The 26,472-nt window shown below is 46.5% G+C and overlaps 2 protein-coding genes across 2 annotated transcripts in view; one reads left to right on the top strand and one right to left on the bottom strand.

The window, feature by feature from the left end:
- The window catches only part of bet1l (Bet1 golgi vesicular membrane trafficking protein-like), a 43,006-nt gene that overhangs the window by 10,050 nt on the left and 6,484 nt on the right, over positions 1–26,472 (top strand). Inside the window, exon 2 of the mRNA XM_073049985.1 lies at positions 10,672–10,760. Within this exon, the coding sequence (XP_072906086.1) occupies positions 10,672–10,760 (89 nt within the window). The remainder of the gene's footprint in view (positions 1–10,671; positions 10,761–26,472) is intronic.
- On the bottom strand, positions 1,749–6,539 carry LOC140728796 (maestro heat-like repeat-containing protein family member 1). Its single transcript, XM_073047751.1, has one exon. The coding sequence runs from the start codon at positions 6,537–6,539 to the stop codon at positions 1,749–1,751; it is 4,791 nt and encodes a 1,596-aa protein (XP_072903852.1).

Genomic DNA, 26,472 nt, shown 5'->3' with positions numbered 1-26,472 from the left:
ATGGGAGATTAGGAAAATGCATTAGACATTAGCTTCACAGGCGAAGGCAGAATAGTAGTAGATAGTTGCCTCTCTGACTGGAAGCCTGTGACTATTGAAGTGCCGTGGGATCGGTGCTGGGTCTTTCATTGTTGTCATCTATGTCAAAGATCTGGATGATAATGTGGTAAACAGGGTTGGCAAATTTGTGGATGACGCCAAGTTTGTGGGTGTACTGGGCAATGAGGAAAACTATCAGAGTTCGCAGTGGGATCTGGAGCAGCTGGAAAAATGGACTGAAAATTGGCAGATAGAATTTAATGCAGACAAGTGTGAAGTGTTGCACTTGGGGAGGACTAACCAGGGTGGGTCTTACATGGTGAGCGGTGGGGCACCGAGGAGTGAGGTAGAAAAGAGCAATCACAGGTTTAAGGTGCTGTGGAGTAGGTACAGAGGAGATGTCAGAGGTAAGTTTTTTACTCAGAGAGTGGTGAGTGAGTGGCAGCTGCCGGCAACGGTGGTGGAGGTGGATACGATAGGGTCTTTTAAGAGGCTTTTAGATAGGTACATGGAGCTTAGTAAAATAGAGGGCTATAGGTAAGCCTAGTAATTTCTAAGGTAGGAACATGTTCGGCAAAACTTTGTGGGCCGAAGGGCCTGTAGGTTTTCTATGTTTCTATGATCTGGTAATACAGATCCATTATTTTTTGAAAGTGGAGTAGATAGAGTCACAAAGTAAGCTTTTGGCACATTGACCTTCATAAATCAATGTAATGAGTACAGGAGTTGGGATGTTGTGTTAAAATTCTGTAAGATATTGGTGAGGCCTAACATGAACACAAGAAAGTCTGCAGATGCTGGAAGTCCAAAGCAATACACACAAAATGTTGAAGAAACTCAGCAGGTCAGGCAGCATCTTTGGGAAGTAATAAATAGTTGATGTTTCAGGTTTAATTTGGAGTATTGTATGCAGCTTAGGTCACCTTCCTACAGGAAATATGTAAATAAGATTAAAGGAGTACAGAAAAAAATTACAAAAATGTTGCTGAGTCTTGAGGACCTGAGTTATAGGGAAGGATAGAACTTTATTCCCTAGAACGTAAAAGATTAAGGGGAGATTTGATAGAGGTATATAAAATTATGAGGGGTACAGACAGGATAAATGCAAGCAAAGCTTTTTCACTGAGGTAGGGTGAGACCAGAACTAGAGGTCATGGGTTAAGGGTGAAAGGGGAAATGTTTAATGGGAACATGAGGGTGAACCTCTTCACTCGGAGGGTGGTGAGTGTGTGGAAGGAGCTGCCAGTGTAAGTAGTGGATACGGGTTTGAATTCAATATTTGAGAGAAATTTGGATCGGTACATGGCTGGGAAGGATTCAAAGGGCTATGGTCTGGGTGCAGGTTGATGGGACTAGTTAGATTAATGATTGAGCACAGACTAGATGCCTCCAAAGTGCCTGTTTCTGTGCTGTAATGTTCTATGATGGTATAATTGCACAACCCTCACCAACACTTCTCAATGCTTCCTCAAAAATTCAGTTTCTTCACTCATAACTTTCTGCTAAATCCATGCTGTTACATTGAAAAGCCGTGCCCTTCTAAACCCTGAGCTCTGTCCTCTCCCAGCGCCTCCTCAACAACATATCTTGTAAGTAATGTAGCAGTGTTATAATGAAGTAATTTATTCAAAAATACTTGAATAGTCTGAACAGAATGAATGAGGCTGGTGTGTGTCTTGGAGGAGGGCAGAAAAGTAAAATTTGTTGCATCAGGTAATTTTGCGGGCAGATTGGGTATGCTTTTCTGGGCGTTGGAAAAACAGTCCTGAAAGGGTTATGGCATTTGCTCGGAGTTGCTCCTCCGGCCTGTTGAAGAAGGATATGCAGTCTGTAATGTAAGAGTGGACCTTTTCAGGGAAGTCCTTCATCAGTTGCTGTGAAATAGCTCTAAGGAACTCAATGTAGTTCAGTGTGGGCTCTCCCACATAGTTCTCAATCAGTGAGAACGCCTTGGCTGAGACCACAAGGGGTGCAACCAAATGTAGAGTCATGTTACACGAAGAGGAGAGTTCCTCACTCCTGGCATCCAGCTGCAGTAACAGACGGACCAAGTTCCCGTGGATCTGTCGGCACAAGAAGGATTTTGGGTCCCTCATTCCACATTTGGCTAGGTTTCCAAACACGTTAAATGCTTCAGCCCGGACTCTCTCGTTTGAAGCGTCAAAGAATGTTCGGGTGGCGGTGAAGATTTTAATGATAGAGGGTTTAACAGCACTTGCTTTCAGCAGGTTCAAGTGCTTCCCCAGGCAGGAAAGCACCTCAAACATTAGTACCTCATTGTCCTGCTGTTCGGATTCCATTAAGTAAATCATTGCACACAGCACTTGCTGAGAATATTTCTCAGTGTTCAGAGGATCTCCAACTGTGATGTTGCCCAGAGCCCTTACGCAGACTGCTTGGAGAGCAGTGGAGGAGTTGACCAGGCACTGAAGCAGCTTGCTCACCAGGGTGTCTGTAAGGTCCAGTTTGGTCATCAGTGGTGATCTTAAAATTTCACCGAGGAAGGAAGCTGTGGTAACTTTCTGACATTCCTGAAGAATGGGGATGAGTGCTATTACCTGTTCTACAATCCCACTCAAACTGGGACAAGCATACCTAGCCATTTCTTTGGCGAGGAGGGCAACCCCTGCATGGGATCGGTAGAGATCAATCATTTGGCTCCAACCACCATTCTCTTCCATACATTTTACCAGCTTCTGTTGGTTCACTTGACCCATCAGGGCCTTTAAAGCCTGCACACAAGTCACACAGATGTCCTTGCTCCTAAGTGTCAGAGGCTTCACTAAGAATTCCTTCTGCTTTGTTGGACAATTAGGAACAAAAACACTGGGTGAAGAAATTTCGACAAAGGAACGGAGGTGGACAAGAAGAACACTGAAGAGCTCCGGGAATAATTCTGTTACAACCTCTGCTGACTCCGGTGTACTTATCATCTCGTGCAGAGCACAGACGCTGACCAGGCACTCTTGAGAGGGCTGTGGTGTTTTGTTCTCATGGATGCTATGGATCTGTTTCTCCCAGTGTAGTAACTGCTGTTTCAATGTGTCCACCAGCTCTTTCATTATGGTTGGGCTCCCCTGTGTGTACTCTGCCAGGGATTGCCACAACTGGCTGGTGTAGCTGTCCAAGGGAGCAGGATAGGTAAGGAGATGGTCCACTACTGCTTTGGGGTTGTACGAGGCTAGAATGGCAATACTGCGCAGAGCTGAGAGTTTCACCTCTACTCTTAGAGTGACTGACTGGAGCTCACTCCTAAGGGCTTCAAGTATCTCAGAGACCTGACCTTTCAGTTCCCTGCCCTGTGTTGCAGTGATGGTTCCAGTGAGCACGGCCGCTGCACTGGCACAGCTGGGCTGCTGGTCAGACAGCCTAGTGAACACCGCGAGGAGTAGCTTTCCTAGTTGGTCCTGAGGCAAACTGTTGGAGATGATCTCTGCAATCTGCCTGCATGCTTGAAGAAGAAGTGAAGGGCTGGGATTCACCAGCTCCTCTCTGACTGCTTTCAGCACCTCAAGCTGTTCACTTTGCTGATCTAGATAGGTGTCCTGGTATGGCACCTGAATGGCCAGCATCATGTGCAACGAATCTACCGACATCTGTCGAACAGCAAGTGATGGGTCAGCACATTGTGGCATCAGGCGTCCAATCACAGCACCCAGATCAGGCAACAGCATTACATCGTTGACAGGCACTTCTTCTAAGTAATACCTCAGCAACTCCAGTGCTGTGTCCATAGCTCTCTCTCGCTCGTGCTCCTTGGTGGAGATAATCCACACTTCTATTTGTTTAAACATAGCCTGGAAACATTCTGGGGTGGGGTCCTGAATCAGTATCTGCTTCAGAAACTCTTTCAAGGCCTTCACAATTTCTGCATATAGTGTGTCTGCATTACCTCCAGTGTTGCCCCTGTGCATTTCTGCTGGCAGCAGGCTGAATGTACTTGCCAGGCAAGTACGTATCACAGGCAGGGTGTCAGAGTGGTTGGACTCACTGCTCAGTTTAATGAGGTGTGTGCAGGCGGTGATGGCTTGCTGTCGCATAGGGCTCTGCAGTAGCTGTGTCGGCTCTGCCTCCATAAAGTCCTGCATGCACTGTAGCAGCTCCCTTTTCCTGCTCAGCAGGACTCTCTGGCTGTTTACTTCTAGGGATTTGGCTATCAGAGTGATGGTGTGTATGAGGCTGAGCTGCAATGAGCCATTGCCATATTCCGCTGTCATTCCCTGCCTGTCTGGAATGAATTGGATAACAGCGGGTAGAATGTGGCTTTCTATTCTGGGCAGTGCCTGCTCCTCAGGGGCATAGAGTGCCATGTTGCCATAGCACAGAACAAGAGTGCTGTTGACCTCGACCATGTCCACATCAACCCTGTCCCCATGAACACCGGAGGAACATTTGGTATTCTTGCTTCTCTCAGCATGAGCAAACTCCTGCAGACAGTCAAGGGCATCGTCAAAGTGACTCATAGAAGCAAGACCAAAAGCGACGGCCACACCTTCCCTTTCTACCCTCTCGCTGGGTTGCACACTCAGCAGCATTTCGAGAAGGTCCTCCTTTACATTGGTGCTGTGAAGTTGGCTGAACACAACCCCTAGAGCTTTGTAGAGGAATGCCTTCTGTGCTGAATGACAGACAATTTCAATATGCCTGTACATTTCCTCACTCAGTGGACGAATCCATTCCTCATCGTTAATGCTGGTCAGAGTTTTGGACAGCAGCAGTAATAATTTTTCTTCCCATTCCTCTTCGGGTAGAGTTTCCTTGGAATGCTCCTGTAATTGACCAACTAATGCCGACAGGTCCCTGTCCCACTCTGATGCAATTGCTGGGTGAATACTGGAACCCAGGACTTGCAGTAATCTCAGGGCCGCTGCTCCGCGGCTTCCTCCCTCAAATGGGCAGCAAGACAGCAGAAGGAGTCGAGCCAACAGTTCCTGGGCTTTTTGGGGACTACTATCTGTCTTGTACATTAACATAAACCTTCCCATGCCAGACTGCAGCTTCTTTTTCCCGAGGTGCGCTAAACAATTGCAAATGGTTGTGAGAGCCTTGGTGTACTGGGTCAAGGTGACATAGTCCAAGAGGACGGCCCAGAGAACATTCTCCATCTTTGCTGTATTTGTGATCATAAACATCACTGTCTCACACACTGTGACAAGGTCCTCATCTGTAACCTGTTCTGACTGATGGCTGGGTCCTGCCGGCGTGCCTGAATCGAGAGCGGCAGCACACTGTCGGACGAGAAACTCCACCATTACCTTTCCGTCCTCTGCCTGGATGTAACTTTGTTGGGCCATGGCACAGATGAGCTGAGCAGCCAGCTTCTTTTCCTGGTTGCTGCATTTATCCACAAGCACTGGCTTCATGGCGGCCACAATGGCATGCGCCTTCTGGGCTAAGTGTGAGGAGGCTGAACTTATCAGATGCCTCAGGATACTAAGTGTTCCCAGTCTGGTTTGCTGCTCCACGCTGTCTAACCTGGGTAGGAGGAAGTCAACCAAAATGTCTGCATAAGCTGGGGCAAGAAGCGTAAAACAGCGCAAAATCTCACCGTGGTTCTTCCCACCAAGGAAGTTCTTTGACCCTACAGAAAGGCAGATTTGCTGGTGGAGATTTTTAAGCAGATTGCCCATCTGTGTTTTCAGTTCTAAACTGTTTATTTTGATAGCAATGTCCAACACCTGGTACAGGCATCCTGTGACAGAAGAATGTGCAGGATGCTTCTTGTAGAGAGACACAATGGTTGGAATTAGCTTGGGGAGTTCCTTTTCTAGCCTCTCCCTTGGCAAGAGTAAAGTGACATAGCCCAGAGCTTCCATAATAGTTAGCATCAGTTTAGGGGGCTCCTTCTCCAGCCACACCTTAAACAACAGACTATAAATGGTGTTGATCTCAGTGGAGAAAGTCTCCGTGGTTACTAGAGGGTCTGAGGTTTTCTCCACACTTGACAGATATATCAGGATGCTCTCGCTGAAATTTCCCAGTGCTGTGGCAAATGCAGCTTTCATCTCCTCCTGTTTAGTCCTAAAGAGGGTTGGAAACATAGCCCCTAAGATGTGCTTCAGAAATGGCACCATGCTGTAGGGGTTTTCTGTTGACATTTTGCTCAGGGTTTTCACAACATATACTTGAGGGTGCTGACCTTGTTTGAAACTCTCCATCAACAAGTGGACGACCTCATCAGTAAATCTGCTGCTCATCGTAACCAGCAGATTGCTTGCAGCTTGCTGACTCCCAGCATGTGGCCATGTTGGCTTAGTCACCCACACAGCAGACAGAGAGAGAATTTTCTGTGCCAGGCTCTGACTAATCTGATCAAGGGTGTCCTTGATAATATTCCCCATGCTTTCCAGTAACAAAGTCCCCTGTGAAGCTGTCAGTTTGGTGTACTGAGCTAGATGATCATAATAGATCAGTAACACCCTTTCAGGGTGATGCAGACCCAACACATAGAGACTGTCCAGTATTTCGTCCAGGGAACCTTCCTCTTCCTCCATGGTCATTTTCACAAGTGCATCTGTGAATAATTCCACGTTGTGAGGCATTTTATGAATGTTCCCATGGACTGAAATGTGAAGATAAAATTGATGTAAACTGTCTCAATAAAGATGCAAGGTTCTGAGGCTTTGAGCTGTGTGGTATACTTATAAAACCAGCACTGGTTTTACTTAACCACTGCTCTTCAACTTGACAAAGTGTGTTAACTACAAAATTTGTGCCTAATTGTCAATTAGAGATCGTAATATAAACAGTGTTGATCTCAGTAGAGAAAGTCTAATATCTCTCTGGTTCCAAGGATGATACTTTCTTACTGATGATTAATGCTGGTCCTTGGCACAGCTTTTCCAATCCTACCTCCAGTCGTCTACACTAGGCTTGATTCGATGAACACATTTAATGTTAAGCTCTCATCTCATGGCTGGCATCTGCAAATACTTATTCTGTACCACTTTGTGTGCATTGTTCACCAGGCTCTGTTGCCATGGTTTTCATTATGAAACCACATGACAATAGTTCCTTCCCCCCCCCCCCCCACCCCCGGTTATGACCTGGGTCTATGCAGTGCACCCGTTTTGTGGAGGTTTCAGGTGGGGGGGGGGGCAAAGGTCTGCTTGGGGAAATATAGCAGGGGCACAGGTCCTTCGGCCCACTGATAAGACCTTTCCGATAAGGCTGGAGTTTTCACTTATGTTCCTAGTATGGACCTGGCCTGCCAAACTTTTACAGAGAGGCAGGAATATGAATTCAGGAAGGGTGTTGGTCAAAAAATGGCCCAATTATAGATCTGACCCTAGCCTTTCATAGTTAGAATGTTATTCCAGCTCTGGGTAACAATATAGTACCAAGTATCAGTGGTCAAATCAATGAGATATTGACCTTCTTAAATTAGGTATAAAAACAAGGAATTTCTCCCAATCCTTTCTAAAGTTGTTTCAGTGTTTGGTTGCCCTGTTGCACGTTAGGGAGAATGTGAATGACTTTGAAGGGATGCAGAGAAGGTTCTTCAGTATCCCCATTCTCATTCAACCTGTTGGTCCATACCCTCTTGTTCTGCTATGATGAGTCCACTCTCAGGTTGGAGGAGAAACACCTCATATTCCGTCTGTGTACCTTCAACTTAATGGCATGAACATCTATTTTTCCTTCCAGTAATTTCTTCCCTCCCTCTAGTGCCCCTCCTTCCCTTTCTCCCATGGTCCACTCTCCTCTCCTATTAGATTCCTTCTTCTCCAGACCTTTGCCTTTCCCACATACCACCTCCCAGCTTCTCACATCTTCCCCCCTCCTCCGCCTACTGGCTTCACCTACAACCTTTTAGCTATCCTCTTTCCCCTCCCTCTATCTATTTATTCTGGCATCTTCCCCTTTCTTTCTAGACCTGATTAAGAATCTTGGCCCAAAATGTCTGTTTGTTCCCTTCCATTGATGCTGCTAGGTTCCTCTGACATTTTGTGTGTGAGATTTTTCACTTTTTCTTGTTAGAAGAAATTTTAGCTGTGCTGATTAGAGATTTCTTAGAGTGGGGAACGTGACTGACTGGCAGACCTACCCTGTCTTTGTTTTTTTGACTTGAGTAATTTGTGGTGAATTAACAGTGATTCAGTGTAATACAACAGTTTCTATCCCGTGGAGTGGAGAACTGTAAAAGAAAGAGTCATCAGCTTTGTCAGTCAGAACACCTTAGAAGCTCAGATTTCTTAATGCAATCATCCTCATTTCCGCTAGTCCATAAGGGGCGATTTTCACATTCCTGGCACCAATCCCATGAACCTTGGTTGCAGATGAGCAGTTTCTGAGATTTCATGATCAAAGTCACTGAGATCACATTTCTTCCCCATTCTGATGCTTGATCTAAAGAACAGCTGAACTTCTTGACCATGCCTGCTTGCTTTTAAGCATTAAGTTGCTGCCACATGCTTGGCTGATTAGATATTTACATTAACAAGCAGGTTTACCTAATAAAGTAGCCACTGAGTGTCCACATTCAGACATTAAAGGGCTGGGTGTGAGGAGTTCCTTGTGGCTGAGAAGGTCATGATTCTAGGGGAAAAGCTGGGCCATTTGGACTGAGGTGGGGTCTGGTGACTCTGCAACTCCACCCTGACATGTTAGGATTCAGTCACTGAGTTCATTCAAAACAGACATCTTCAGATTCTTGAATATAATGGTGGAAGTAGGAAATGGGAAAAGCTTGGGGTTTCAAAAACAGGAGAGTGAGGGCTTGAGGTGAGAGGAAGAAATTTTAAAGAAGGTCTGAGAAGGAAGCTTTTTTACATGAGAGGCACTGGCATCTGGATCATGTTGCCAGAGGAGATCGTGGAATCAGATATAGTCACTGCATTGAAGAGATAGTTAGACACTTGAAAAGATACAGTCATAATATGAGCAAATGGGATGAAAGTAGGTGGTTAAAGGGGTCAGGATAACGTTGTGGGCCGAAGGGCTATTCCTGTACAGCACTTCAACTTTATGATATGAACAATTAATGAGACTGAAGATCTGCTCTGGTAGTGGAAGATGATGGACCAGGCCAGAATAAGCTAATGCTTCCTGTTTCTCATGTTCTTTCCTCAAGACCAAAGTTATACACAACAAACATCATAAAATGGCGGAATTCTGAAATAAAACTATACAAAATAATCTAATTGTGGAGTTTCTGAGGCCCTATCCAGTCCTGCCTTCTCTACTGTACCCCTTGCAATGAAATGCTCTCAATGCTAGAGTGGCACATTTACCTCCGATGCACTCCCACATCCAGCTTCCGCAGGTTTTTATTCTCCAATTACTGGTTTTCCCCTTATTTCTCTCTGCTAGGTCCACAAAACATAGATGCAAAATCAGACCATTCAGCCCATCAAGTCTTCCACATTTCATCATGACTAATTTATTTTTCCATCTCAACCCTGTTCTCATGCCTTCTCTCTGTAACTTTTGATGTCCTGACTAATCAAGAACATTCAATCTCTGCTTTGAATATACCCAATGACAGCCTCCACGGCTGTCGGTGGCAATAAATTCCACGGATTCACCACCGTCTGGCTAAAGAAATTCCTCCTCATTTTTGTTCTAAATAGACGTCCCTCTATCCTAGGCTGTGCCTTCTGGTCTTAGACTCCCCCACAATGGAAAACATCCTCTCCATACCAACTCCATCTGAGCCTTTCAATATTCAATAGGTTTCAATGAGATCTCCCTTATTCCAATGAGTTTAATTTGCAAGTTCATCCCGTAGAAATCCGATTGGGTTTGTGGAACACATTGAACCAGACTGAAATCACAGGTCAACAAATAATTATGTCTAAATTTTAAATTTTGTCTCCTTTCTTTAAACAGTAGCATTACCCTTACTGGAGCTGTTCCCAATCTGTTTATTTATTTATTGAGATGCGGTGTGAAACAGGCCCCTCCAGCCTTTCAAGCGCACTACCCAGCAACCCTAAGACCATAAAACATAGGAGCAGAATTAGGCCAATTCAATTCATCAAGTCTGTTCTGCCATTCCATCATGGCTGATCCCAGATCCCACTCAACCCCATTCACCAACCTTCTCGCCATATCCTTTGATACCCTGACTGATCAGGAAATGATCAACTTCTTTAAATATACCCACAGACTTGGCCTCCACCGCAGTCTGTGGCAGAGCATTCCACAGGTTCACTACACTCTGGCTAAAATTTAACCCAAGCTTAATCACAGGACAATTTACAATGACTAATTAACCTACCAACCAGTATATCTTTGGACTGTGAGAGGAAACCAGATCATCTGAAGGAAATCCATGCGGTCACAGGGCCAACATACAAATTTCTTAAAGGCAGCAGCAGGAATTTAACCCGGTCACCTGTACTGTAAGGCGTGCTAACCATGCCACACCCAATGTGAGGGAAGGGTAGAGGGGACATTTCTTCAAGTTTGGTTTATCATTTACCTTCTCCTCCTGAAGCCTCGGCTCTAGTGCAGCTGTTAACCATTTTCCTCCTCATCATCATCATTACCCAGTGTTTTCCAGTCAAACATCATTGTTATCCAGTCTGTCCCTGTGAAACATCATCGCTACACAACCTTGTTCAGTTAAATTTCATGACATATGCCAATGCTATTAATTCTGATTCTGATTCTAATTCTCCTCCTCAGGTGGCTCTAGTGCAGTGGATCAAATGCTCGATACAGAAAACAAACGGATGGCAGAGAACCTGTCCAGCAAAGTGTCCCGACTCAAAGCGGTTTGTCACATTTTAATTTTCAAGCCCTGTCCCACAGTAATTAGCAATGTTTCCTCTAATCTGTTTTTACAGCTGCCTAGACCAACCAATGCTCTGAGCAGGAAATGTTATATTCTAGTCCTCTTGAAATAAACACTAACATCGCATTTGCCTTCCTCAGCACAGACTCAACCTACAAGTTAACCTTTAGGGAATCCTGCACAAGGACTTCCAAGTCCCTTTTGCCTCAGTTTTTTTTATATTCCTTCCATTTATAAAATAGTCAACATTTCATTTCTTCTACCAAAGTGCATTACCATACACTTCCTGACACTTTATTGCATCTGCCACTTTGTCCATTCTCTTAATCTGTCCAAGTCCTTCTGTAGCCTCTCTACTTCCTCAAAACTGCCTGCCTCTCCATTTAACTTCATGTCATCTGCAAACTTTGCAATAAAGCCATTAATTCCATCATCCAAATCATTGACATCTAACTTAAGAAGAATAATTCCCAACATAGACCACTGCTAGTCACTGGCAGCCAACCATAAAAGATTCCCTTTATTCCCACTCTGCCTCCTGCCAGTCAACCACTGTTTTATTGATGCTAGAATCTTCCCTGCAATACCATGGGCTCATAGCTTGTTAAGCAGTCTCGTGTGGCACCTTGTCAAAGGCCTTCTGGAAATCCAAGTACACAATATCAACCAATTTTCCTTTGTCTATCTTGTTTGTTACTTCTTCAAAGAATTCCAACGGATTCATCAGCCAAGATTTTCCCTTGAGGAAGCCACGCTGACTATGGCATATTTTATCATGTTCCTCCAAATACCTGAGACCTCATCCTTAGTGCTCGACACCAACATCTTCCCAAACACCAAGATCAGACTAACTGGCTGATAATTTCCTTTCTTCAGCATTTCTCCCTTCTTGAAGAGTGGAGTGACATTTGCCATTTTCCAGTCTTCTGGAACCATTCCAGAGAGAACATTACTAGTACGTCCACAATTCCTTAAGCCGTCTCTTTCAGAACCCATTTGCTCCAGATGACATATCTACTTTCAGATCTTTTCAGTTTCCCCAAGAACCTTCTCACTAACAATGGTAACTTCACACATTTCATGATGCCTAATACCTGAAACTTTTATCATGCTGCTAGTGTCTTCTACAGTGAAGACCGATGCAAAATACTTATTTAGGTCTTCTGCCATTTCCTTGTCTCTATTACTATCTTTCCAGCAGTCCAATATCCACTATCACCTTTCTTTTACACTTTATGTATCTGAAGAAACTATTGATATCCTCTTTAGTATTATTGGCTTACTTTTGTATTCCCTTTTTACCTTCTTAATGACTTTTTAGTTGCCTTCTGTTTTTGAAAGCTTCCCAATCCTCTTAAGTTCCTACAAATTTCCGCTCTATTATATGCCCTCTCTTTGGGTTTTATGTTGGCTTTGACTTCTCTTGTTAGCCATGGTTGTGTCAATTTGCCTTTAGAGTACTTCTTCCTCTTTGGGATGTTTATATCTTGTGCCTTCTAAATTGCTTCTAGAAATTCCAGCCATTGCTGTTCTGCCGTCGTCCCTGCCAGTGTTCTTTTCCAATCAATTCTGGCCAACTCCTCTCTCACTCCTCTGAAATTTTGTTTACTGCACTGTTATACTGATAGATCTGACTTTTGCTTCTCCTTCTCAAATTTCAGACATATTATAATCACTTGATCTTAAGGATTATTTTACTTTAAACTCTCAATTCTGGTTCATTGTACAATCCTCCAGTGGGCTTAACCACAAGCTAATCGAAAAAGCCATCTCAGCGTTCTAGAAATTCCCCCTCCTGGAATTCAGCGCTAATCTGTTTTCTAATCTACCTGCATATTGAAGTCCCTCATGACTATTGTAACGTTGCCCTTTTGACATTCATTTTCTAACTCCCATTATACTTTGTAGGCCACATCCTTACTACTACCGTTTGGAGATCAGTATACAACACCCATCAAGGACTTTTTACCCTTGTAGTTCCTTTGCTCAATCCACAATGATTCAACACCTCCTGACCCTCTGCCACCTCTTTCTATAGATTTGATTTCATTTTTTACCAACAGAGCAACACCTTCCCCTCTGCCTGCCTACCTGTCCTTTCGATACAGTGTGCAGACTTGGACCTTAAGCTCCCAGCTGTAATTTTCTTTCAGCCATGATTTATTGATGCCTACAACATCATATGTGTCAGTCTGTAAAAGTGCTACAATTTCATGTACCTTACTGCTAAGCACATTCAATTGTAATGCCTTCAGTCCTGTATGCACTGTTTTCAATTTTGTCCACCTTTTCTGTTGCAACTGATCCTGGTGACTGCATTTTCACCCTATCATCAGCCCCTCCTTGCTAGGAGACTCACTACACATTGCCTTAAGCTCTCTAATAAATTCCAGTTCATTGCACAACACCCAGTCCAGAATAACTGATCCCTTAGTGGGCTCAACCATGAGCTCCTCTAAAAAGCCATCTCGTAGGTGTTTTATAAATGTCTCCTCTTGTAATCCAACACCAAACTGATTTTCCTAATCTACCTGCATATTGAAATCCCCCATGACTATTGTAACATTGCTCTTTTGACATGCATTTTCTATCTCCCTTTGTAATTTGTAGACCACATCTTGGCTGCTGTTCAGAGACCTGTATATAACTGCCGTGATTCAATGATGCCCATGTCACACATACCAATCTGTAACAATGCTACAAGTTCCTCTGCCTTATTCCATATACTGTGTGCATTCAAATATAACGCTCAAAGCAGCTGCACAGGTTGACTCTGTGGTTAAGAAGGTATACGGTGTATTGGCCTTCATCAATCGTGGAATTGAATTTAGGAGCCAAGAGGTAATGTTGCAGCTATATAGGACCCTGGTCAGACCCCACTTGGAGAACTGTGCTCAGTTCTGGTCACCTCACTACAAGAAGGATGTGGAAGCCATAGAAAGGGTGCAGAGGAGATTTACAAGGATGTTTCCTAGATTGGAGAGCATGCCTTATGGGAATACGTTGAGTGAACTCAGTCTTTTCTCCTTGGAGCGACGGAGGATGAGAGGTGACCTGATAGAGGTGTATAAGATGATGAGAGGCATTGATTGTGTGGGTAGTCAGAGGCTTTTTCCCAGGGCTGAAATAGTTGTCACAAGAGGACACAGGTTTAAGGTGCTGGGGAGTAGGTACAGAGGAGATGTCAGGGGTAAGTTTTTTACTCAGAGGGTGGTGAGTGCGTGGAATGGGCTGCTGGCAATGGTGGTGAAAGTAGATACGATAGGGACTTTTAAGAGACTTTTGGATAGGTACTTAGAGCTTAGAAAAATAGAGGGCTATGGGTAAGCCTGGTGGTTTCTAAGGTAAGGACATGTTTGGCATAAATGGGGAGAGAATTCAAAGTTCTGAGATGCAACGGGACTTGGGAGTCCTCGTGCAGGATACCCTTAAGGTTAACCTCCAGGTTGAGTCGGTGGTGAAGAAGGCGAATGCAATGTTGGCATTCATTTCAAGAGGAATAGAGTTTAGGAGCAGGGATGTGATGTTGAGGCTCTATAAGGCACTGGTAAGACCTCACTTGGAATACTGTGTGCAATTTTGGGCTCCTTATTTAAGAAAGGATGTGCTGACATTGGAGAGGGTTCAGAGAAGATTCACTAGAATGATTTCGGGAATGAGAGGGTTGTAGCGACCCACTTCCTAGCGCACTCGAACCAGCTCACAAATAGCCAGCGCGCAGGCACAAAGGCCAGGTCCACAACAAAGGGAAAAAAGCCTGCGGGGGTTTGTGAGTACGTGTCCCTTAGAGCATCCGTGTCCAGGGAGGGCGGGATGAGGGAGGCTTTAAAGCAAGGCTGTGAAGTTCGAATAAAATCATCTTTAATTGCAGTTTACCGACTCCGTGTCGTTATTTTAGCGCTGCGTGTAGCACACCGCTACAATTGGTGACTCCGACAGTCCAAACGATTTTTGGACCGGAGATGACCGACGCCGCATCTGTTCATGCGGTTTTGTTGAAACTGCCAAGCTTCTGGACGCTGCGATCTCACCTATGGTTCCAGCAAGCAGAAGCCCAATTCCACGTTCGGCAGATAACCTCAGAGGACACACGTTACTACTACGTGGTGAGCTCCCTTGACCAGGACACAGCGGCCCAGGTTGCAGAGTTTGTACAGTCTCCCCCAGCGGACGGCAAGTACATGGAATTCAAAGCCCTGCTCCTAAGGACTTTCGGACTCTCACGGCGCGCGCGGGCTGCCCGCTTACTGCACCTGGATGGCTTGGGAGACAGACCTCCATCGGCTTTAATGAATGAGATGTTGTCTTTGGCCGGCGGACACACACCCTGCCTCATGTTTGAGCAGGCATTCCTGGAGCAGCTGCCTGAGGACATACGCCTGCTGCCGTCCGACGCGGATTTCAGCGACCCCCGGAAGGTGGCAACCCGGGTGGACTTGCTGTGGAATGCCAAGAAGGTGAGTGGGGCGTCCATTGCACAGATCAACAGGCCACGCTCCCAGCAGCAAACCAGTCCAGGCCCGGCCGCAGAGCCCGCTAGCCCCAGAGGCAGGGGTGGGGAGCCCAACGAACACTGGTGTTTCTACCACCAGCGGTAGAAGCCCGCCGTTGTCGCCTGCCCTGCCAGTTCCCGGGAAACGCCAGGGCCAGCCGCCGCTGATGGCTATGGTGGCTGGCCGTTGGGATAGCCTCCTGTATGTGTGGGACAAGAGGTTGGGACGCCGCTTTTTGGTCGACACCGGTGCCGAGATCAGCGTCTTACCTCCGACCAGTTACGACACCCGCAACAGGGCACCGGGTCCCCCCCCGAGGGCCGTGAACGGCAGCACAGTAAGGACCTACGGCACCCATACGGTGCAGCTACAGTTTGGCTCCAGCTGGTTCACGTGGGACTTCACACTGGCCGCCGTAGCCCAACCGCTTCTGGGTGCGGATTTTTTGCGGGCTCACAGCCTGCTGGTCAACCTGCCGAGGCAGAGGCTGGTCCACGCCGAGACCTTTCAGACGTTCTCCCTGGGAGAAGCCCAGTTGCCAGCCCCACACCTCGGCTCCATCCCGCTGTCCAACAACGACTTCACTAGAGTCCTGGCGGATTTCCCATCGGTTCTGGCACCGCAGTTCACAGCAGTCATGCCCCGACACGGCGTACGGCACCACATCCTGACCCAGGGACCACCCCTCCATACCCGCGCTCGGCGGCTTCCCCCGGACAAGCTCCGACTGGCGAAGGAGGAGTTCAAGAGGATGGAGGAATTGGGGATCATCCGGCGGTCCGACAGCCCATGGGCCTCCCCCCTGCACATGGTGCCCAAAGCGACAGGGGGCTGGAGACCGTGCGGTGACAACTGCAGGCTGAATGAGGCTACCACACTGGACCGCTACCCTGTGCCGCACATTCAGGACTTTGCGGCAAACCTGCACGGCGCACGGATCTTCTCCAAGGTATACCTCGTCCGAGGATACCATCAAATCCCGATGCATCCGGAAGACGTCCCCAAAATGGCTCTCATCACCCCGTTCGGCCTTTTCGAGTCCCTCCGCGTGCCATTCAGCCTGAAGAATGCCGCACAGACGTTCCAGCGGTTAATGGACGCGGTGGGACGCGACCTGGACTTCGCATTCATCTATTTGGACGACATCCTCATAGCCAGCAGCAGTCGTCAGGAGCATCTGTCCCACCTCCGTCAACTCTACGCCCGACTGAGTGAATATGGTCTGTTATGAACTCAGCCCCCTCCTTTGGGAGAATTGCAAGAGAGAGAGAGCCTTACGGTCTGGAATGTGGATTGGCTGCTCAGCAAGACAAAGCCTTGGACACAGCCATTGCCTTGGGAGGCACCTTTTGTGGAATAAGGACGTGGGCTACGTGCAGACCTTCAGGGCCATGTGAGATAGGGAATGGGGGAAAGATCGCCTCACCCCCCCCGATTGACATCTACAACCCTGCCAGTCCAGATAAAAAGGTGGGCTGCCGAGGCGGGGCCTCAGACGTACCAAGGAGACACACGAAGAAGACACGATAGTGCTTCCCGTCAGAGCGGGATGCCATTCTGAAGGAAGCCACGTGCGTTAGACTCCGGATCGGGAGTCAGTGGATGGAATCACGGACAATCGCTTTTAACTAACAACCGGGAAGCCTGCTCTTCTGATTCCACGGCGGTGCTCCGTAGGGACCCGGGCAGGTGAAGCTGTTTAATGACATCTCTCTCTCTCTCTCTCTCTTTCTAACAAAAGTTCACCAACGCGACACCACAACCGACGGCGGCTGGTGGAACTGCAGTGACCGCAAAAAAGACTTTTAAATATCCAGTAAACAATATATATCTACATTACCCCTAGACAACTGTAGAGCTTATTTCTGATTGATTATTACTATACCTGTGCTTTAGATTGAGTTGTGACGATGTATATGATCTGAATGTTTTGTATTAACCACACGTTTGTGCCCCTTTATAAATAAAAACATTTGAAAATAGTAGCATCAGGCTTCGGTGGCTCCATCTATCTTTGCTGGAAAACTACCCGGTTACTGGGGAACGTAACAGGTCTAACAATCAACGCGGCCAAATGCCAGTTTGGGCTCGACACCATTGACTTCCTGGGCCACAGGATTACTGAAGACGGGGCAACCCCTCTGCCCGCTAAGGTAGATGCGGTCCGCCATTTCCCCCGACCCACCACGATCAAAGGCCTTCAGGAGTTCGTAGGTATGGTCAATTTCTACCACCGCTTCCTCCCTTCAGCTGCCCGAATCATGCGCCCCCTGTTCGCCCTGCTGTCGGGTCCGGGCAAGGACATTGCCTGGGACGAGGAGTCCGCCGCCGCTTTCATTCAAACAAAGGAAGCCTTGGCGAACGCCGCGATGCTGGTGTACCCCAGAATGGACGTCCCTACCGCCCTCACAGTGGACACATCTAACACGGCAGTCGGTGGGGTACTGGAACAACTCATTGAGGGGCGCTGGCAACCCCTGGCGTTTTTCAGCAAACACCTGCGGCCACCTGAGCTCAACTACAGTGCTTTCGACTGGGAACTGTTGGCGCTATACCTGGCAATCCAGCATTTCAGGTACTTCTTAGATGGTAGGCCCTTCACCGTGTTCACGGACCACAAGCCACTTACCTTTACGTTCACGAAGGTGTCCGATCCCTGGTCGTCCCGCCAGCAGCGCCATCTGTCCTACATCTCTGAATACACGACGGATGTCCGGCACGTCTCGGGTAAGGACAATGTCGTGGCGGACGCGCTCTCTTGCCCTAACATTCATGCCCTTTCCCAAGGGGTAGACTTTGAGGTGCTGGCAGAGGCGCAGCAGGCAGACGAGGAGATCCCGAGTTACAGAACCGCAGTCTCCGGCTTGCAGCTTCAGGACCTCCCCGTAGGCCCAGGTGAGAGGGCCCTACTTTGTGACGTCGCCACCGGCTAGCCCCGTCCCGTCGTCCCGGCAAACTGGCGGCGTCGTGTTTTCGACTCCATTCATAACTTATGGCACAAACTCCGCAAGCAGGTCAGTGAATGGGCCAGAACGTGCATGCACTGCCAGACGGCCAAGGTGCAGCGGCACACCAAAGCTCTGCCGCAGCAATTCCACCCCACCCACCGGCGTTTCGACCACATTCACGTGGATATTGTGGGCCCCCTGCCAGTGTTGCGCGGAGCGCGGCACCTCCTGACTATCGTGGACCGGTTCACAAGATGGCCAGAGGCGATCCCGCTCATGGACACCACCTCCGAATCTTGCGACCGGGCACTGATCGCCACCTGGGTGTCCTGCTTTGGTGTACCGGCCCACATTACCTCCGACAGAGGCGCCCAATTCACCTCCAGCCTGTGGTCAGCTATGGCCAGCCTTTTGGGGACACAGCTGCACCACACCACTGCCTACCACCCACAGTCGAACGGACTAGTGGAGCGTTTCCATTGTCACCTAAAGTCGGCTCTCATGGCCCGCCTGCGAGGAGCTAACTGGGCGGATGAGCTTCCCTGGGTCCCACTCGGCATCTGCACAGCGCCCAAAGACGATCTGCACGCCTCGTCGGCCGAGTTGGTGTACGGCGCACCCCTGGTCGTCCCCGGGGAGTTCATACCAGCCCCAAGGGGGCAAGAGGAAGAACCCGCAGCAGTCCTGGGCAGACTACGCGAGAGGCTCGGTGACCTGGCCCCCATACCCACTTCGCAGCATGGGCAGAACCCGACCTGCGTACCCAAAGACCTGCAGAACTGTAAGTTTGTGTTTGTACGACGGGGCGGGCATTGGCCACCGCTGCAACGACCCTACGAGGGGCCGTTCACAGTGCTCAGGAACAACGGGTCCACGTTCGTGCTGGATGTTGGGGGGAGAGAGGAGGTTTTCACGGTGGACCGACTCAAACCAGCCCATGTGGACCTGGCGCAACCGGTCGAGTTTCCAGCACTGCGGCGCAGAGGCTGACCTCCCAAACGGTCCGGCCCAGACTGTGGACATTGGGGGGTGTATCGCCGGTTCTGGGGGGTGGGGGGGGGGGTTATGTGGCGACCCACTTCCTAGCGCACTCGAACCGGCTCACAAATAGCCAGCGCGCAGGCACAAAGGCCAGGTCCGCAACAAAGGGAAAAAAGCCTGCGGGGGTTTGTGAGTACATGTCCCTTAGAGCATCCGTGCCCGGGGAGGGCGGGATGAGGGAGGCTTTAAAGCAAGGCTGTGAAGTTCAAATAAAATCATCTTTAATTGCAGTTTACCAACTCCGTGTCATTATTTTAGCGCTGCGTGTAGCACACTGCTACAGGGTAACAGATGAGGAACATTTGACCGCTCTTGGACTGTACTCCTTGGAGTTTAGAAGAATGGGGGGGGAACTCATAGAAACATTTCGAATGTTGAAAGGCATGGACAGTGTGGATGTGGCAAATTTGTTTCCCATGTTGGGGGAGTCTAGTACAAGAAGATATGACTTGAGGATTGCAGGGCGCCCATTCAGAACAGAGATGTGAAAAAAATTTTTTAGCCAGGGGGTGGTGAATCTGTGGAATTTGTTGCCACGGGCTGCAGTGGAGGCCAAGTCATTGGGTGTATTTAAGGCAGAGATTGATAGGTATCTGAGTAGTCAGGGCGTCAAAGGTTATGGTGGGAAGGTGGGGGAATGGGACTAAAGGGGACATTGGATCAGCTCAAGATGAGCTGAATGGCCGACTTCTGCTCCTTTGTCTTATGGTCTAACTTTGTGGGCTGAAGGGCCTGTATTGTGCTGTAGGTTTTCTGTGTTTCTGTAACACCTTCAGTCTGGTATTTGTTACTCTTTTTGATTTAGTCCACCTTTTACATTGTATTTAATCTCGTTGACTGCAATTTTGCCCTAACGTCAGCCTCTCTTTGCAAACAGTCTCACTACACACTTTCTCTGATTGTTAACTACTCCATACTCATTCCGGTTCCCATCCTCCTACCAAATTAGTTTAAATCCTCCTGAACAGTTCTAGCAAACCTGTCTGTATGTATATTACCCCCCCTCCCCTGGGGTTCAGGTATAACCTGTCCCTTTTGTACAGGTCATACCTTCCCCAGAAGAGATCCAAATGATCCAGAAATCTGAACCTCTGCCCTCTGCATCAATTCCTCAGCCATGCATTCGATAGTTCAATAGTTCCATTTCATATCAGAGAATGTATACAACATACAACCTGAAATTCTTGCTCTTCGCAGGCATCCATGTAAACAGAAGGGTATCCCAAATAATGAGTGTTAGAACCTGAAAGCCCCCCTACCCCCATGCACAAACAGCAACAAAGCATTGACCCCCACACTTGAGCAAAAAGCATCAGCACCCATCACCCACTAAGCAAGTACCTCGCCCTTCTCTCCTCTCTCTCTCTCCCCCCTCCACCTCCCTTCCCTTCTTCCTCCCCCCCAATAAATTCTGTATCAAGTCAAGACACTTTTATTGTCATTTTGACCATAACTGCTGGTACAGTACATAGTAAAAATGAGACAACGTTTTTTAGGACCATGGTGTTACATGACACAGTACAAAAACTAGACTGAACTATGTAAAAATCAACACAGAGAGAAAAAACACTACACTAGACTACAGACCTACCCAGGACTGCATAAAGTGCACAAAACAGTGCAGGCATTATAATAGACTCTGGGTATTGAGGAGTCTGATAGCTTGGGGGCAGAAACTGTTACATAGTCTGGTCGTGAGAGCCTGAATGCTTTGGTGCCTTTTCCCAGATGGCAGGAGGGAGAAGAGATTGTATGAGGGGTGCGTGGGGTCCTTCATAATGCTGTTTGCTTTGCGGATGCAGCGTGTAGTGTAAATGACCATGATGAGGTGAAGAGATACACTTTTTTTCTGAGTTCTTTGACTCGAGAATCAGCATTAAGCTCTCCCCCACCAACGAGAAAAAAAGAGACAAAGTGTGATCTGCGTACCAAGGCACTCGCTGTTCACAGTATTCTGTTTTCTCCTGCAACACCTCATTTGGTGACACCAGCATAGAATTGGCTCGTCCCCAGGACCACTAAGCCTCAGCACCCCAAAGGCGTGCTCATCTTCTTGGTCATGTCCTTGGGATATCGATAAATGGCTGGTCAGTGAGCCACAGGAATGGGAATCATCACTAAAGAACTGAAGTTTGAGTGCAGATGTAGATCAGAGATTTCAACAGAACTACATTCATCCAAGAAAAAAAAGAGAGACATTCAAGATAGAAACTAAGCTGTTTCTGCAAATGAGCTGGAAGAAGCCACTCTCTAGCAACATGATAGCTCTGCATTCATCTGTCAGATCATCCTATACGTACTCTCAGTGGTACAGACAGCACTCCAGAGGTTGTTAGCTTTCCAGTTTTCTACCTAGCCCCCTCACATCTCTCCTCAGAACCTCCTCTCCTTTATTGCCTCTGTCATTGGTGCCAATACCACTAGTGTCCTGAGTTGTTTATATTTCAATACAAGAAGTATCGCAGGAAAGGCAGATGATCAACTCCTGGAATTATGATATTGTAGCTATTAGTGAGACTTGTTTGCAGGAGGAGCAGGACTGGCAGCTCAGTATTCTGGGTTTCCATTGATTTAGACATGATAGAGAGGGGTTAAAGGAGGAAGGGTTGCATTACTGGTCAGGGAAAGTGTCATGGCAGTGCTCGGTCAGGACAAACTGGAGAACTCATCTGGTGAGGAGTTATGGGTGGAACTGAGGAATAAGAAAGGTATGACCATGTTAGTGGGCTATATTATAGATCACCCAACAGTCTGAGGGATATAGAGGAACAAATCTGTAGGGAGATCTCAGACTGTTGCAAGAAAATTCAATTTGTTATAGCTGGTGATTTTAACTTTCCAAGTATTGACTGGAGCTCTCATGCTGTGAAGGGACTGGGTGGGATAGGGTTTGTCAAATGTGTTCAAGAAAGTTTCCTTTAATTAGTACATAGAAGTCCCAATGAGAGAGTGTGTGATACTTGATCTACTGTTAGGGAATGAGACAGGGCAAATCAGAATCAGAATCAGGTTTATTATCACCGGCATGTGATGTGAAATTTGTTAACTTAGCAGTAGCAGTTCAATGCAATACATAATCTAGCAGAGAGAGAGAGAGAAAAATAATAATAAATAAAACAATAATAAATAAACAAGTAAATTAATTACGTATATTGAATAGATTTTTAAAAATGTACAAAAACAGAAATACTGTATATTAAAAAAGTGAGGTAGTGTCTAAAGCTACAATGTCCATTCAGGAAACAGATGGCAGAAGTTTGTGTGGGAGGACGCTTTGCATTTAATGAACACAATGCTATTAGTTGCAAAGTAAATGTGGGTGTGTGAGGCCTCCACCAGTCAGAGTTGACCAAGGATTTTGCATCCTAGCTATCTAGATATGCAAGCCTGGGCAGTACGATAGGAGAGCAAGTGGTTGCCCATGTAGCAAGCTACTCTTCTCCACGCATCTGAGATGCAGAGAAATTTCTTTAGAGGGTGGAGGCCAAGTCATTGAGTGTATTTAAGGCAGAGCTTGATAGGTTTTTGATTGGACACGGCATCAAAAGTTACAGGGAGAAGGCTTGGAGAGTGGGGCTGAGGAGGAGTTAAAAGGATCAGCCATGATTGAATGGCAGAGCAGACTCGATGGGCCAAAAGGCCCAATTCTGCTGGTGTGTCTTATAGAACCCAAAGGAACAGCAGGGACCATAAGATGTAGAAGCAGAATTAGGCCATTCAGCCCATCGAGTCTGCCCTACCATTCTATCATGGCTGATCCAGGATTCTCAACCTCATACACCTTCCTTCTCACCATAACATTTGATGCCCTGACCAATTAGGAAACTTACCAATTTTCGCTTTAAGTATACCCAGGTTCTTGGGCTCCACAGCTGTCTGTGGCCGAGCATTCCACAGAATCACTACCGGTACTCACTGACTAAAAAAATTCCTCCTTACCTCTGTTCTAAAGGGTCGCCCCTCAATTTTGAGGTGGTGCCTCTAGTTCTAGATACCCTCACCGTAGGAAACATTCTCTCCACATCCACCCTATTAAGTCCTTTCAACATTCAGTAGGTTTCAATAAGATGCCTGCTCATTCTTCTAAATTCCAGTGAGTACAGACCCAAAGCTACCAAATCCTTCTCATATGTTAACCCCTTCATTCCCAGAATAATCCTCGCAAACCTGCTCCAGGCTGTCTCCAATGCCAACACACCCTTTCTGAGATATAGAACCCAAAACTGTTGACAATACCCCAAGTGAGGCCTGACTAGTGTCTTATTAAGCCTCAGCATTATGTCTGTTTTTATATTCTATTCCCCTTGAGATGAATGCAAACATTGTATTTGCCTTTGTTACCACAAACTCAACCTGTAAATTGATCTTCTGGGAGTCTTGCACAAGGACTCCTAAGTTCCTCTGCACCCCTGTTATTTGAACTTTCTCCTCATTTAGATAATAGTCCGCACTATTGTTCCTTTTACCAAAATGCAGTATCATAAATTTCCCATCACTGTATGTCATCTGTCACTTTTTTGCCCATTCTTCCAATTTGTCTAAGTTCTGCTGCAGTCGCATTGCTTCCTCAGCACTAGCTACCCCTCCACCTATCTTCATATCATTTGCAAACTTTGCTATAAAGCCATCAATTCCATTTTCCAAATCATTGACAAGCAATGTGAAAAGTAGTGGTCCCAATATTGACCTCTGAGGAACACCACTAGTCACTGGCAGCCAACTAGAAAAAAACCCTTTATTCCAACTCGCTGCCTCTTGCCTGATAGGCGTTCCTCTGTCCATTCAGTCTCTTTCCTGTAATGCCATAGGATTTTATCTTGTTAAGCAGCCTCATGTGAGGCATCTTATCAAATGCCTTCTGAAAATCCATGTAAACGACATCCACTGCCTCTCCTTTGTCCACCCTGCTTGTTACTTCCTCAAAGAACTGTAACAGATTTGTCAGGCAAGATTTTCCTTTCACAGAAACCATGCTGACTTTGACTTATTTTATCATTAATCTCCAAGCACCCTGAAACCTCATCCTCAATAAAAGACTGACACTGAGGTTAAGCTAATTGGCCTATAGTTTCCTTTCTTTTGCCTTGCTCCCTTCTTAAGGAGAGGAGTGACATTTTCAATTTTCCAGTCCTCTGGAACCATGCCAGAGTCAAGTGTTTCTTGAAAGATCATAACCAATGTATCTGCTATCCTTTCAGCCACCTCTTTCAGAACTCTGGGATGTAGACCATCTGGTCCAGGTGACTTGTCCACCTTAAGACTTTTGAGTTTGCCTAGCACTTTTTCCTTTGTAATAGCTATAGCATTCACTCCTGTTCCCCGATATTCACAGACCTCTAGCACACTGCTGGTGTCTTCCACAGTGAAAACTAATGCAAAATACTTATTAAGTTTGTCTGCCATTTCTTTGTCTCCCATTGCAACATCATCTTCCAGTGGTCGAATATCAACTCTCACCTCCCTTTTACTCTTTATATAACTGAAAAAAACTTTTAGTATCCTGCTTATATTATTGGCTAGTTTGCTCTCATATTTCATCTTTTCTTATGGCATTTTTTTAGAATCAGAATCAGATTTATTATCACCAGCATGTGTTGTGAAATTTGTTAACTTAACAGCAGCAGTTTAATGCAATGCATCATATAGAAGGAGGGAAAAAATTAAATCAATTACAGTATACGTATTTTGAATAGATTAAAAATTGTGCAAAACAAGAAATAATATTAAAAAATGTGAGGTAGTGTTCACAGGTTCAATGTCCATTTAGGAATCTGATGGCAGAGGGGAAGAAGTTGTTCCTGAATCGCTGAGTGTGTGACTTCTGGCTTCTGTACCTCCTATCTGATGGTAACAGTGAGAAAAGGGCATGCCCTGGGTGCTGGAGGCCCTCAGTAATGGACACTGCCTTTCTGAGCCACTACTCCTTAAGGATGTCCTGGGTACTTTACTTGGTAGGCTAGTACCCAAGTACAAAAGTTGCCTTTGTTTGATTTTAAAAACCTCTCAATCATACAACTTCCCACTCATTTTTGCTACCTTATATGCCCTTTCCTTGGCTTTTATGTAGTCCTTAACTTCCCTTGTCAGCCATGGTTGCCAACCCCTGCCATTTGAGAACTATTTCTTCTGTTGGACTTATCTATCCTGCACCTTGTGAACTGTTCCCAGAAACCAGCCACCTCTACTCTTCCATCATCCCCGCCAGTATAGCCCTCCAAACCACCTGGGCAAGCTCCTCTCTCATGCCTCTGTAATTCCCTTTATTCCATTGCAATACTGATTCATGTGATTTATACTTCTCCCTCTCAAATTGTTGTATGAATTCAATCATATTATGATCACTGCCTACTTAGGGTTCAGACTGATACAAGACCAATATAGTTTGGTATCAGCAGCATCGCAGGAGTTGCCAGTCAGCATTGAACTCACCGTAGGACTGCCTTAGCATTCCAGCTCTGGATTTTTCCCTCAGGGTTTACTCCCAAAGCCTTCCCCATCAGTGGGTATAGCTGCAAGGCAGTGGAGGTTTGAGATCAAGAGTTTTCCTTCTCTTAGATGAGCTGCCAACTGCGGCTGACAAGCCCCATCTGCCCAAAGCGACTCGTTTTAAGGTGGCAGTAATCTGCCTTTGCTTCTTCTCCTAGAAGCAGTTCTACCGGACTTAGTAGCTATGTCACATGTGAAGGCCAGGAGCTGGTATTGGCTGTCAAAGGCTATTTAAAGTGCATGCCATTTGGAGCATTTACTAGGCAGTGGGAGCCTGTCCCCATTACCACCCCTGGCTATATCACCCTTAAGGAACCAAAGTAAATAAGCAAAAAAGTTAAGTCTAGTCTGTGGGCTGAGATTCCAAATTGGAGAAAGGTCAATTTTGATGGTATTGGAAAGAATCTGACAAGTGTGGATTGGGACAGGCTGTTTTCAGGCAAAGGTGAATTTGGTAAGTGGGAGGCCTTCAAAGGTGAAATTTGAGGATACAACTCTTGTGTGTGCCTGTCAGAATAAAAGGTACGGGTAACAGGTTTAGAGAACCTTGGTTTTGAAGAGATATCGACGCCATGGTTAAGAGAAACAAAAGGAGGTGCATAACAGGTATAGGCAGGTAAGAACAAATGAGGTACTTACGGAGTATAAGAAAGATGAGAGCACTTAATAAAGAAATTAAGAAGGTTAAAAGAAGGCATGCAGTTGCCTTAGCAGACAAGGTGAA

The sequence above is a fragment of the Hemitrygon akajei genome, chromosome 6, assembly GCF_048418815.1.
Source record: "Hemitrygon akajei chromosome 6, sHemAka1.3, whole genome shotgun sequence".
Lineage (NCBI taxonomy): Eukaryota > Metazoa > Chordata > Chondrichthyes > Myliobatiformes > Dasyatidae > Hemitrygon > Hemitrygon akajei.
Note: the sequence above shows the minus strand (reverse complement) of the source record. Positions and strands in the feature narration are given on the sequence as shown.